Source organism: Camarhynchus parvulus, chromosome 1 (genome assembly GCF_901933205.1).
Source record: "Camarhynchus parvulus chromosome 1, STF_HiC, whole genome shotgun sequence".
NCBI lineage: Eukaryota > Metazoa > Chordata > Aves > Passeriformes > Thraupidae > Camarhynchus > Camarhynchus parvulus.
In genome coordinates, this window is record NC_044571.1 from 100,233,629 (window position 1) to 100,247,653 (window position 14,025).

The 14,025-nt window shown below is 37.5% G+C and overlaps 1 protein-coding gene across 12 annotated transcripts in view; it reads right to left on the reverse strand.

The window, feature by feature from the left end:
- Positions 1-14,025, reverse strand: part of EMSY (EMSY transcriptional repressor, BRCA2 interacting) — a 42,812-nt gene that overhangs the window by 13,975 nt on the left and 14,812 nt on the right. For 11 of the 12 annotated variants that reach the window (XM_030943508.1, XM_030943489.1, XM_030943553.1 and 8 more), the window contains 5 exons: positions 10,078-10,345; positions 7,748-8,020; positions 5,492-5,641; positions 3,628-3,801; positions 1,106-1,242 (listed from right to left, as the gene is read on the reverse strand). In XM_030943508.1, the coding sequence (XP_030799368.1) occupies positions 1,106-1,242; positions 3,628-3,801; positions 5,492-5,641; positions 7,748-8,020; positions 10,078-10,345 (1,002 nt within the window). The remainder of the gene's footprint in view (positions 1-1,105; positions 1,243-3,627; positions 3,802-5,491; positions 5,642-7,747; positions 8,021-10,077; positions 10,346-14,025) is intronic. The other variant, XM_030943519.1, reaches the window with a different exon arrangement.

The window sequence follows — 14,025 nt, forward strand, 5'->3', positions numbered from 1 at the left end:
TGAGATTCTAAAAAAAATATTTAAATTGAGATTCTAAAAGAATCCTTTAAATATAGATTTTTTGCATTGTCTTCACAACCAAGACATTAATTATGTGTGGACTTTTTTTTCAATTAAAAGTTCACTTCATTAAAAAACCCAGATTCACAGGAATCTTGCAACTACAGAATAGTGTTTACATCTGACTAGAGTCCTGATAGCTTAAGAAGAGCAAAGACATTGAGCATGCTTTTTTTAAGCTCTGCACAGTAACAAACCAAGTGAGTAGCACAGTAGTAGCCAGTTCCTATCTATATCTATGAAATAGCTGGAAATCCCCCAAACCATACTTGCTTCAAAAATATCATCCCATTTTGGTAGCTACTATTGGTAACATCATAATATTTCCACTTGTCTGCAAATACATCTTTAATTCTAAAACTAGAGAAGTTCAAAATTTAAAAAAAACCTTTCAGTAGTTCTGCTATGCAAGCAGCCTTTTGAATTTCACAGGAATAAGGCATTAAATCTCACAGTTTTATCTAGGAACATTGATCATTTTTATTTACTAGTACTTACACATAAGCTCAGTTGATGCCAGAAACTTGATTTTATTCTTAGGTGTATCTCAGGTTACTCAAAAAATAATTCACCACTATGCAGTACCCAGGGCATAGGATGCCACAATGTTACACACCACATCAACTGAAAGTGGTTGCCCTACTGTGAGGACACAGTTGATTTCTGCCCTTTACACCCAAACAAAAAATGGCTGGAGATGCAAGTTATTAACACAGGACCCCAGTTCTCACTGGAGAAAACAGACTAAATTCTAGTAATTTTCATCTACTTAATTGCTTCAGCAATACAAAATAATTATCCATGGGAAAAAAAGTTTTAAAATTTATTATTTTTTTATCTTTGAAAACATCCTCAGTTTGCTTCAAGCATATTCTGCAAACCACAGTCAGTTTTTAAAGATCCCTGACATCAAGGCATGCCAGATCTGTTAAGGAGCTCATGCAGTTTGCTTTTAATTGAGCCTTCAGCAGAATAGAGGACAAGCAGCAGCCACCACACAGCTTGTCACTAGGCTCTTAATCTGAGACTTGAAACAATTACTTACCCCAGCATTCAGCAGTGTTGTGACAACGTTTTTGCCTGGAAGCCCTTGAATTGTAGTTCCTTTTCCAGTAGTTTTTTGCACAACAATCACATTAGGTTTCGATGTCATTGGAATTGTAGTAATTTTTGTTGTAGTTCCTAAATTTTTGTGGGGAAAAAAATAATGTGCAGTTTATCCTATTTTGTATATTTCCTTTCACCATAGAAGTTGGTGAGCTATGGAGGAATCATTGTATTTAAATCTGACAGCACATCAAGAAACCTGCAGCATCTGGAATGGGAATTCATGTTACCCAACTCAACATGGAAACATTACATGCCAGCTCAAGAAATCTTTCACCTACAGTAAAAACAGGTGTGCCCAGGAGAACAGAACATATTCTACATTAGGACAGGCAACCCCTTCTCACAAGTTACAGAGCAGACTAACACAGCTTTCTCAGGCAAACATGTAGAACTTTTCAAAGGCTGGAGTTAGGGTGGGATAAGGACATCATTAATACTCAACTCAAGCTCCTATTTGCACAGACAAATACTCTTCTACAGATGACCTCTGTAGAAGAATCTATGAAGCAAGGATGTATCTCCAGTCAAGAGAAACACCACCTCTTTCTGTTGTAATGTAAGGGATGAGTAGTGGATTGAAAAAAGGAAAAAGGAAAAATATGCTATTGTTTCACAAATAGTCCATAAAAGCTAAGTTTAGAAGTGTGTTGGTTTTGTGTTTTTTGCTGGTTTGTGTTTCTTTTTTCTTTTATGATTTTTGGGGGGCTTTTTTCTTTTTTGGTTAGTTATTTTGGGGGTTTTTTGTCTTGTTTTGGTTTTTGTTGTGTGGTTTTGTTTGTTTCTTTGTTTTTTGAAGAGCTGACCTGGCTATTGCTGTTCCTATGTTAGTATTTAATTAGTTCCATTCCCTTTATCAGGTTTTTAGTTACCTGCACTGACAGGTAATTCTGGTCAGCCTTCCACAGTCTACAAAAGTCCATACACTGGAATCAGTCATCAGTGCTATCAGACTGCCATTGCAATAGCTACTCAGACAGCTTTTTATCAACAATTTCTCCTCTCTCCCGAGGAAAGCACCATTCAGTCACAACACAGCTGCAAACCCAAGGACTCCCTATACTACCTTCTACTCACTAGTCATGCCTGTAAATTCCTCACAACCTATTTCAGATTAACAATTCTACCAATTCTGGGAAAGGGAAGACATGCTGAGACAAGATTATGATTTATTTAATCCTACTGACTTCAGAGGCATCTAAAGACTGCTCCCTTAGCAAAAACAATTAAGCAAACAAAAAGAAAAAAGCAGGCATGATTTCCAAACTTGTGTTCTTATTATCCTCATCAGGATCACTCATTATTATCCTCATCAGGATCCCTCACAAGTTTCCCCACATTAGCTGCTGCTCAGGAGAATACTTCCACTTGTGTATAATTCATTACAAGTGTATATTACAAGAAATTGTCTTAATAATTCACCATATCCACAACAGGCTAAAAAAAGTTACTTGTTGCCAAAGAAGATGCTGTATCATCACTAAATATAATTCTGTGGAAATCAAAACCTGTAAAACTGCTCTACCAGATTACAGCCCAAGAGCGCATTTACTGGATGGCTTGTGCAGCACCTTGTAGCGACTGGAGCTGGCTGGTGCCATGTCGTCTGAACTTTGCTGAACAAAGTCCTAAACATATACAAGAAATTGTCACTGGTATCAGTGTGCTTGGTGTCCTAGTCCCAAAGAAACCCTATCTTCAGAGATGATGGAACCACCAAATGTTTTGGGTTGGAAGGGACCTAGACGCTCATCCAGTTCCACCCCTGTCAAGGGCAGGGACATCTTCCACTACACCAGTGCTCCAGGCCCCATCCTACCTGGCCTTGAACACTTCCAGGGATGGGGCAGCCACAGCTTCTATGGACAATGTGAGCCAGCACATAACCAGCAGGGAGACCAATGGCTAATCAGCAGACTAACAAAGATAACCAGCACTGTCTGCACAAAGCTGGGAGGGAAAGCTTAAGGCAGAACATGGCCTAAAGGAAAGACAGGCTGCCACTGGTAAAATATCAAAATAAGGTGGAGACTGCATGGCTGAATTTAACATAACAGCCCATTTTTATTCCAGATCTTTGGATATGCAGTGGAACAGGGAAGGGCAGCACTGAGATTATAAAATGTTTTGAATTTGGGCGAACAGTGTTTTCTAATCTTTCTGTCCTCTGTACAACATACTAGTCCCCACACCACATTTCTCTTTCCTCCCAGTTTTCCTTCATATTTACTGTTTCCTTCTTAAACACAAGAACTGCCACAATTCTTAAGAACACTCCACCTTCAATTTTCTATTACCCTATTCTTCATGCTCAGCTATTTTCCTTCTGAATTCTCCAATAAAGGTTCTAAAAACTATTCGAGCATGTAACCCACAGAAAAGCCCTGAACAATTAAAGCAAGCCCGAAGTTACTTTTGAAATAAAAGTCTTACCAGTAACAACAGTACTCATATGCCTACCAGAAACAATATTACTGCTGATGATCTTTCCTCCTAGAGTAGCCAGGGATTTTGGTACTACAGTAATGATGCTACCACTTGTAGTTTTCACATAAGTAGCAGCCCCTGGAGTTCCAGCCATCCGAGCTCCCAGAGAGGGGCTCACCGTCGGCCGTGTATAAGTTGCTTGAGTTCCTGTTTTAAAGAGAGAGAGAAAAAAGTTCACTGTTACAACACAATCCTCTACTAATGTTTGTGGAAAAATATGTTAGTTTAGGAGAAAAGTGTCAGATTTATCCAAAGACATCCCATCCTGCAATCTACTGCCACCCTTTAAAATTGTTCTAGTAATTTTTAAATCCACAGAGCAATATTCAAGTATAAACTAAATTTAAATGGAATATAACAGTCTTCTGAGTATTTTAACAAATGCTTCACGACTGCCTTATTTTAATTCATGTCCTTGTGTGTAAGACTGCAATTTTTAATAGATGTGCAGATTCTGCCTGTAGGTTTGCCTCTTGCTCCCTTAGATACCCAGGAGTCAGGCATCTGATGACATGACCAGAACTCATTCCTTCCTCTCAGGAATGACACTTCTATATGATAGATTGCTTATAAAGAGAACTACCAATGACTAGTTTAAGTAACATCCTTAGAAGAAAATATGATTTACAATGATGATGCTATTTTATGGACTTAGCATACAGCAGCACAAAAGAAACCTCTCATAAATGCTAGTTTTTAGAACTAGTCCTTTTCTGAATGCAAAGAGAAGTGAGTCCACAAAAGAAACTTTTGTCAAAAATAGCAACAGCTACACAAACACTGAAACTCCATTTTGCTAGTAATGCTGCAGATAGTGCCCTTAATTGCTAAAGATCAAAGAGGAAAGCAGTTTGTTTCATCAAGAAAGATGTGTTCACATCCAAGAGAGCACAGGAAAGATTTTACCAACTAAATGAACTGCAAAACATTTGTTTTTTCTAATGCACTCAAAAATGTATCTGTGGAGTACTTTAAAAGTTATAAATGGAGTATTAACCATCAGTTTATGCTAAGGAGATGAGGAGATGGCCTCAAGTTGCATCAGGAGAGGTTCAGGTAGGATATTATAAAAAAATTGCTCATGGGCAGGGTGGTCAGACATCGGAACAAAGCTGCCCAGCAAAGTGGTGGAATCCCTGGAAGCATTCAAAAGCCATGTGGATGTGGCACTTGGGACAAGGTTTTTAGTGGTGAACACGGTGGTGCTGGCTTGATGATCTTAGAGGGCTTTTCCAACCATAACGATTTCATGGTTCTAATAGTCCCAGCCCATGCTAAAAAACACTAAGGAAATGAAGAGTTTTCTGAAAACCAGGATAAAGCTACATTTTAAGTTTTCCTCATGCAAGTTTACAATCAGAACAGTCTGCATTATTATCTATTAGAAACACAAATACAACCAGATGCTCAGAAAAACACTGGGAGTCCTTTTATAAATTCACTGCAGGACTATGAGCAAGTCACATTCTTTTGAAGTCCATCTATGCAAAACAGGAATGGTGCTGACCTGTCTGCTCGAGTTAAATCAGTATAAATCATGTCGTATAAGGTACTACAGAAGTGCAAAGTATCTGTATAGATTGCATAAAAACTTCCTTTAAAATAAACCCAGTGGGGAAGGAACAATGGTATTTTTGTGTACCAATTCCAACAGTGGAATAAAAGAGCACTCAGTGGAAAAATCCTGATCTAGAATAAATAACAACAGCATTGTGAATGTGCTGTTGTGCCCACTGTTTAGAAGAGCTAAGTGCCTTTTTTTAACCCTGGGAAACCATGCTCGATCACCTGTATGTCCGGATTTACCCTCCCTTCCCTTCTCAGAGCCATAACTTACCAGTGGGAGTAGTGACCAGTTTAGTTGTCATGATAGTCCCATTACTGCTAACCACCATAATGGGTGAATTGCTACTGCTGGGCAAGGTCGCTGTAACTGGTTTGGGAAGGATTTTACTGGGCTGCACCTGCTGAGTGATTATTTTAACACCTAGGAAAGGAGAAAGGTCACTGTTAAAATACAGGCACGATAAGTTACTTTCTGAAATGCTTTCTCAGACCAAGGCCTAGTGGGCAAGTAGCCCCACAAGGCTTCAATTCTGAGCCCATATATTCTCGATAATAAAAAAATTATTTAATTTTTGAGTTTGGGTTGTTTTTTGATTTTTTTTTTGCTTAGTTTTGGTTGGGTTTTGTTTGTTTTGCAATACCAAGAAAGTCATCATCTTTGCCTTTCATGTGCCTGTTTCAGTTCTTAGCTACTTTCACTGTTCATTCCATCACTGATTTGTTGATGTTAATTTTTATTTTTCCTGGTACATGATACAAAAAACCAGAACTTTCCCAGGAGCCAACAGGTTACAACCAAGACTGAATAGGTTCATACACAATGAACCATCTAGAAGCAAAGTAATTCTTCATCAATTCAGTCTATAAATCCTAATGTGTCATAAGCCTACACAAACTTTACCATTCTGAATAAATTAAAAAACATTTCTGCACAAGTAGTATTAATGACTATAAGGAAGCAACTGTGACACTGGCTAGGGAAGGTTACTTTAAGTAAACTGCTCTCTTTCCCCTTGATTTACTGGTTACCTTAAAGCCACAAAGAAATTTGGCTTAAATTATGAGTAAATCAGTAAGAATGAAGGATGAGGGCACCTTAATGCCTCCAGGATTCTGCTCCCTTTCTCTGCATTTTATGTTGGGGAATGGTACCCTTGTGAGATTCACTTCTCAGTTGCAAACCAGTGGATTCACAACATCTGTTCAAAAGTGCATCCAGGAGATGGGCATCTTACAATCTACTCCATGATGAGGTAAATGCATGGCATTGAGGTGGCCAAATGCCATGGAACATACAGCCTGAATGAATCCCATCTAGATGAAGCACTTATGTTTGTACACAAGTATTCCTAGGTGAAAAGTCTTGTCCACTTGAGATGTGCAACATCCTCCAGAGATGTTTTCTTCTCTCTACACTGACTATAAAAGCAGTACAGAGCAAGTAAGCCCCACACTGAAAGAGAAACTGAAGTCTCTGTATCTTCCAAACTGGATAAAAAGTAAAGTCTCCATGAAAACTGATTCACATCTTCCATAAAGAATTGGTATCAGATGGTATTTCCTAAGAAACTTTTAACTAAAAAGCACAATGAGCCTAAATTAATTGTAGAAGATGAGGAAATGAAGCTCACATTGATATTGTTCAGTGTCTGGAAATTAGTAGTTGTTATTTTTCTTAAGCAATGGTCCTATAATCCAAAAGGTAGTTCTATCAAAGGACAGGAGTAGGTAGTTTTATCAAAGGACAGGAGTAGGGCTGTTTATTTTTTCATTCCATGGTCTATTGTAATTGTTTATCTAAACAGTATGATATAAAATAAGAATTTTACTGACAGGATTAAAATAAAATACTGATTTTATATTAATATACATAAAAATACTTTGCACTTTTATAGCACTTATTTGAGAATGGGTTAACTTTGCAAACTTTATTTCTTAGTACTTCTTGCTGAGATAAAAACTGTGCGTTACAGCAGAGAGAAGCCAAGAAAGAAAGATATGACTTGCCCAAAGTCAGCTGAATGAATCAATATCACAAAAAGAATCCAGTTTAACTTCCAGATCTAACTGTATTTTTTTTGACAAGTACCTCAAAAGTACGTTTTGATTTCTGGACCAAAGAAAATAATTAAAACACGGAGTAACTTCTTTTTCCAGGTGATATCGTTGAACAACTCTTGGATCTTCAGAGAACTGGTGTGTTTCAGGTTGCCAATCACATTATTTTTGAAGTTATTTACATACCTCTCAACCTCTAAGATAAAAACATATATACCTAAAGCATGGTCTGTAATACCTGAACCAAACAAGAAGAGTGAAAGAACCAAATTCTTTAACTACTGTTACTTGAAAACATTAAAACATCCTTCACTATCTACTTATATTCATGTTTGAAGCCAAATCCTGTACTCAAGGGATCATGCCTTCATGACCACTCCCCCATAAACATTTTGGGGCAGAATTTTGCCCTCCTTTCCTGAGTTGCAGCCAGACCTCATCAATGTGACCCAAGATCAACTCCAACTACCTGATTCCTGTTTGATCTGAATGGTGGGCTTGATGCCAGCTGGCAGCTGAGACTGCTGTGGCTGCTGCTGGGCTGCAGAACACGGCACCAGCTGCTGCTGCTGCTGCGGTTGCTGCTGCTGCTGTTGGGCCTGCTGGACTTGGTGCAGCTGCTGTTTGGGAGATTGCTGATGCTGTTTGGGAAACTGTGCTAAGATCTGAGTTGGATTCCCAACCAAACCTTTTGGGGAAGGTAGTCTGGTAGAGGCAACTTTAACTGCTGATGTAGATACACCTGTGAAAGAGCAAAGGGTTTAAGATTCACCAGTGCAATGACAAAGAAAAATACTATAATTTCTAAAATAATCTTACATTTCAATTATCTTTCCTACTGAAAAATACATTGATATATGTGAGGAAATAAAGCTCCCATGTAGCAGAAGTTCCCTGTTAGGAGGCAATGGAGCTTCATACAGATTTTCAATGTGGCAGCAGAACAGCAGCTAATAAAAAGACCACAAAGCCAGTTTACTTCTGCACCTTTTGTAATACATATAATTCAATAATATTTCCAAAGTCTCATCTTTAAGCTTCAAGACAGCAAAATACCTATAGTGAAAGTATTTTAAATATAGATATATTTGTATTTATAAATATTTATAACAATCTAGTTTAGTGGAAGGTGTTTTGGCCCTTGGCGGGGGGGCTGGAACTAGATCTTTAAGGTCTCTTTCAACCCAAAACATTCTGTGATTCAATGATTCTAAAATCACAATTGCAAGAAGCTGGCATTAGGACAATGTCAAATATCAAACCCATCATCATTGGAAGGGAGTTTGTGCTAGGAAAAGAGTTGTTTGGAATTTAAAAAAAATCAAGTGATTGTATGTAAGTTATAAAACTGTGGGCCACCTGTTTTGTGCTGTTAGGGTAGGTGATCTTATAAGCAGAAGTGATTAAAAGAAGTCTGCAGTAAGATGGAAAGACAAAGTTCCCAAATAAATCTTATTACTTATTTCTGTCATTCCCCTACATAGCTGTCACAACATTTACAGCAAAATCTGACTTTGTATATAATTCTAAACTACACATCCATAAACACCAAAACGAATAAAGTCCATATCTTATGAAGTCATTTTTTAACTAAATCCCAGTTGCAGTGGAAAACAGAAACAGATGGCAGTGATAATGACAGAAATCATAGTAAAGATAGAATTTTGGCAATCTAAATAAGCAACCCTTTTCTCACTGCATCGTTTAAGGTGACTACACCACTTCCTTGGGCAGCTCTTTTCATTCATGAGTTTAACTTTACATTTGAAGATATTACCAGTTCATGTCACCAGCTTTTCACCAGCATCTTCTGCAATGCCACTGACAGTCTTGGGAAAAAAAAACTGTTGGAGAGATACTCCACCTAATGTGCTTTAGAATTAAAGCCTCCTCCATGATCAAACCCAACTAAGCATCAACAGTTCAAACAATATGAAAGCCTGCTGTGAGCCCTTCTGCTCCACAGAATAATATCTGATTATATTAATACAAGCAATAAGGAAGGAAAATACCTTCTCAGCCTCAATATAGCAACCCAATGTTCTGTGGAATGGAGCACGAATGGAAAATACAGACCAGGAAAAATTGTGATGTGACACTTGTAATTGTCAGGCAGTTTTTCTTTCAAGTGCTGCTCACTAAGGCTCATTCATTCATTCATTCATTCACTCATTCATTCATTCACAGCTTCCCTTTTAAATGCTAGCTGGTGGCTGTGAAGCTGAACCAGTCAAGCTAGCATACACAGTTGGAATTTGAAATCAGAAACCTAAGAATTTTAATCAGGCCCATTCAGGTCTTAATTATAAAGGACTTTAAAGCTGGCATGCTGATAACAGACACCAATAAAAAGGTGTAAACACTTCTCTACCTTTCAGAATTGTCATCTGGGCATGTTAATAAGTTGTATTTACTTGGTGTTAACTTTGCATGTTTTTGTAAACTGGGCTTTTAAAGATGCAATCACCTTCAAATATTGAAAATATACATTTTTCTATGCACCAGACAAATCCTTGAAGGCAGTCATTTTGGGCTTATATTGTTTTAGAGCTAGGTCACCCCATCGCATCACACCCTCTTTAAAAAGAGGATCTGCACATTATCTGTTGAAGTACAGAGGAAAACAGTTCAACAAGAACTTTAGTTCTTGGAGCCTCTTGGATTGGTTTCCTCAGCAGATTTCTTTCACATGTCCTGTGCTTCACTCATATATAAACAAAAAGTGCATCTCCCCAGTGCTATTCTCAATGCAAAGTCCAATTCCTCAGTGAAAGAGCCTTGATAAGAGAATTGCCATACCTTGTGCTACTGTGGACATAACCACTGACGGTGTGGATGACACTACAGCAGTCACAGCAATGGTATTTGCAGTGCAGGAGGGAGTGGAGCAGCTGCTGCTGCTGCTGCCCACAGAGGACTGGGAAGCAGTGATAACCACGGGCTGCTTTTGAGTAGTTGAGGCAATGACTGATGTTGGGACAAGTTTTGTGACTGCTGCATAGTTGTGGGACTTGGAAAGGATGTTGGGTACAAAAGTTGAGCTTGGAGAGGTGGTTACTATTATGACCTAAAAAAGAAAAAAAAAAAAAAAGAAGAAATTCATTTGTTCCTTGCATATATATTTCAGTAACATGTCTGTCTATTTAGTTTTAGGGATACATGTTTATTAAGAGCTTTTAAGACTGTCAATCACATTTGCTCACAAGAAAAAGTTTCAACTATTTTGAAGAAGTGGTGATAAACATTTCCTTAAAATTAGTATTTTTAAGAAAAACAACTACTATTGAATAAAGTAAAATTATCTCATGTCTGAAGGCAAACAGACAGGAATGACCTTGACTTCATTAAACTGAGCTAGGAAGCCTGAAACCCATTTTAAGAGAAACTGAATGGATTTCCAGCAAGTTTTAAGTGTCACTCTTCCAAACCTTGCAAAAATATCAAGAAACAGCAATGAGAGAAAATAGATTTCTTCTTCTTTAATAATTAATAAGCACTTGCTGAGTCAGTAATGGGAAATGCTTTTGATCTGCAAGGCTGTAAATAATATTTCATCAGTGAAAGAAAAATGCTGTAGGTTTGAAGCAATTTCTGCTTTATTTAGTGCTTTAAACAGCAAGAAATTCTTTCTGATTTGTCCAAAGAGAATAAACACCACCCCAGTGCAAGTTACAACTACAACTCCACTAATCTGATCTGACATAGAAAAACACAGAATTCATGACAGCACTGGAAGAAGTCTGTCCTTGTGCAACTCACCCAGGAAACTAAACATTTATTAAGTATTGAATATGGGGACTGTTTACATAAAAAAATTCCTTTTATTCAACTTATATGTCCCTCCTTGTACTTACATAGCTAAAATAGAAAAAGAAGCACAAAAATACAACATTTTCAATTTATCATGCAAGAATATTGAGAAATTACTTTAATAATGCTGTTGTCCCAAGAAAAATTTTGTTTATTAAAACCCTGAAAATTTTAACTTATTAATGATGCAATGTAACAAAATCCAATAGAAAAAGAAGGCACAAAAGGGGCAAAGAAAACCTGTGTCAGCTCACACAAAGTCTTACGTTGCTAGCCAAGCACCACTGAAACCTTGCCTGATAAAGAAATAATATGATAATGGCACCAGAAACAGACTTAAGCAACAAACCAAGCATCAAGAGATTACAAGTTTATAATTTGCTTAAAGAAAAATAAGAAAAGAAAAAATAAATAAAAGGGAAATAGCCACATGGATGGAATAAAAGCAGCAAATTTCACCAATATGGCTGGTTTGGCCTCTCCATTTGTCCCAGCTCTTACTTTGATGGTCTCTGCTGCTCAGGTAAATCTTTAATGTCTTGATCTGAGGAAAATGAAAACCTTACTACCCCACAAGCTATAGCAGGTTGACCACAACCAACCTGTGTCTGAAGGTTTCCACATTCTGCTGCTTTTCTACTTGATTGCATTCTCCAGCGAGAACATTTTCTCTGCATCAGTCTTATTTTTGCATTCTGCCTAATTTTGATTTAACCAAAACACCTTTCTCAAATTGCTCTTAGGCTACAAACATGCAGATGAGCTGAACATGACACAGCTTGCTCTAGTGTGAGAATTGAAGTGAAAGGATTCTATGATATGCCTCTGGAGTTTTATCCTGTTTCTTAAACTGTCAGTTTACACTGGGAATACTTCCAACTGTCTGAAGTTTAGGGTCAGCTCCATTCCACTCAGAGTAACTAGTTTAGGAACACAGTCAAAGGACAACTTGCAGATTAAAAAGGCAGATTACAGGTTAGAGTGAATATGAACTATACTACAACAGGGCAAGTTCAGCATCAAAACTAACAGAGATATGTAGACTGGAACTGGGCATAATCACAACTCCTGCAGACAACTGCATTTCCTTAAGTCCACGATTATCACTTAAAAATACATTATTCAATCAAGGAAGGAATAAAGCCTGCAAAGCATTACAGTTCAACAGCGACTGCTATACTGTGACTAAGCAGGTTTGTGTCTGTCTATTCTACCTCATCTTTCAAAATTAACAGAGCAGAGCAAAGTTCAGTGCCTTCTGTGTTGTGGTGTTTGCTGTCTGTGTTGAGGGCTTAGTGAAGGTTATTTTCACATGCATGAAGTATATCCAGTAAACACAAAATTCAAGTAAAAATCTAAGTATTAAAGTTCAAATCACAACCACTGTATTTCTGAAATACTATTCTGTCATATATGATGAAATGATCCAAATAATCTCATCATGGGTACCAAAACTGTATCCCATATTGTACAGCAGAGAAACTGCCTGACTTGAAACACACACACACACAAATCAAGGTGGTAATTTTGTTGTTGATGGTTCTAGTTGTTACAGTAAAATCTAATTCCTGACATGTACTGAATTTAGTCCTGTCAGCTCTATTTTGAGAGATGTCAAAACTTAGTCCCTGAAAAAATAAGGTTATTATAACTGCCAGAAACTTCACTAGCTAGATTCCTTCCATGTCCTACAGAGGTGATTTTATTACAAGAGAATCCAGAAACTGGAGCTGTGACATCATTAGTTGTTATGACAGATCTTCCTCCAACCTACTAAAATGTCAAAACAATTCAAAGAGGTGGCACGCAGAAACAAAGAATTTCATTCATATCTAACAACTTACACTCAAATTGGAAATGTCCTGTTGGATATGAATCAACAGAACCGACTTTTAATTTAAAGCTACTAAAGGGGATTTCTCCCACCAAAATCATCGTTATATTTTTTGGCATATCTAAATCCAACAAAAGAGGGCACTGTGACAAGTTCAGATACAAACACTACCCTGACTGCCTAACAAAACAAGCACTGATTTTCCTGTCACTGCAGATTAGTAAGACAGTCAAATAATATAATGCAAAGTGAACTCTAAAATTTCCAAGTCAGAACAAGTGGAGAGGCATAACTGCAGGAAAGGTCCTATCAACAGTCCACTCTTCTTAGTACACTCCATCTTTAACTTCCATGATATAACACACCCATGCTTAATACAACCCTACAGATATTTAAGGCAAAAAAATATTCCTTCACTAATTATAACCCTAATGTGCAACAGGATGGATAGGTTAAGCCCTGCAGTAGCTGTGGACTTGCTGCACTGAATTTAATTTGATGGTTTATGCTCACACATGGATTTCTCTAATACACTCATATATTCAGAGATGAAATTTGATTAAGGACACTGTTAAAGAACAGTGAATCAAATGAAAGCATCTTCCCTGGAGCAGGGAGAGGTCAGAAAGCCAATATCTTTATTGCACATTACTTGGTTTTAAAGTTTCCAAAAATCAAGACATGGGAACTCTGCTGATCCAAAAAGAGTCATAAAGCAATAAAGAAGACCAGTAGGACAAATACCAAGCAAAGGTTTGAGCTCAATAGTCAAACTCTCGCTGCTGGAAAAAAATGCTTGTTAGTGGCCAGCCTAGCATAAGTCTGTTGGTATTGAGGCAAAATTAATTCCACAGAGACCCTACGTCTCCCTGAAGTCTGCTGTAATAAATAACTGTACCAAGGATGAACTTGGTCTGAACCATTCATTTTTTTAAAATCTTTACAACAGAAAAATAGACACAACTGAAATGCCTCCTAAAGAATGGTAATGCAGTAATGCCATAGATTAGGCACTTAAAAATCTAAGTCCAGTACAAAATTTAAATGAGGAAAACCTTTTCTGCACTTTGCATTGTGGTGAAAGCTAGGCACACTCAGCTGAA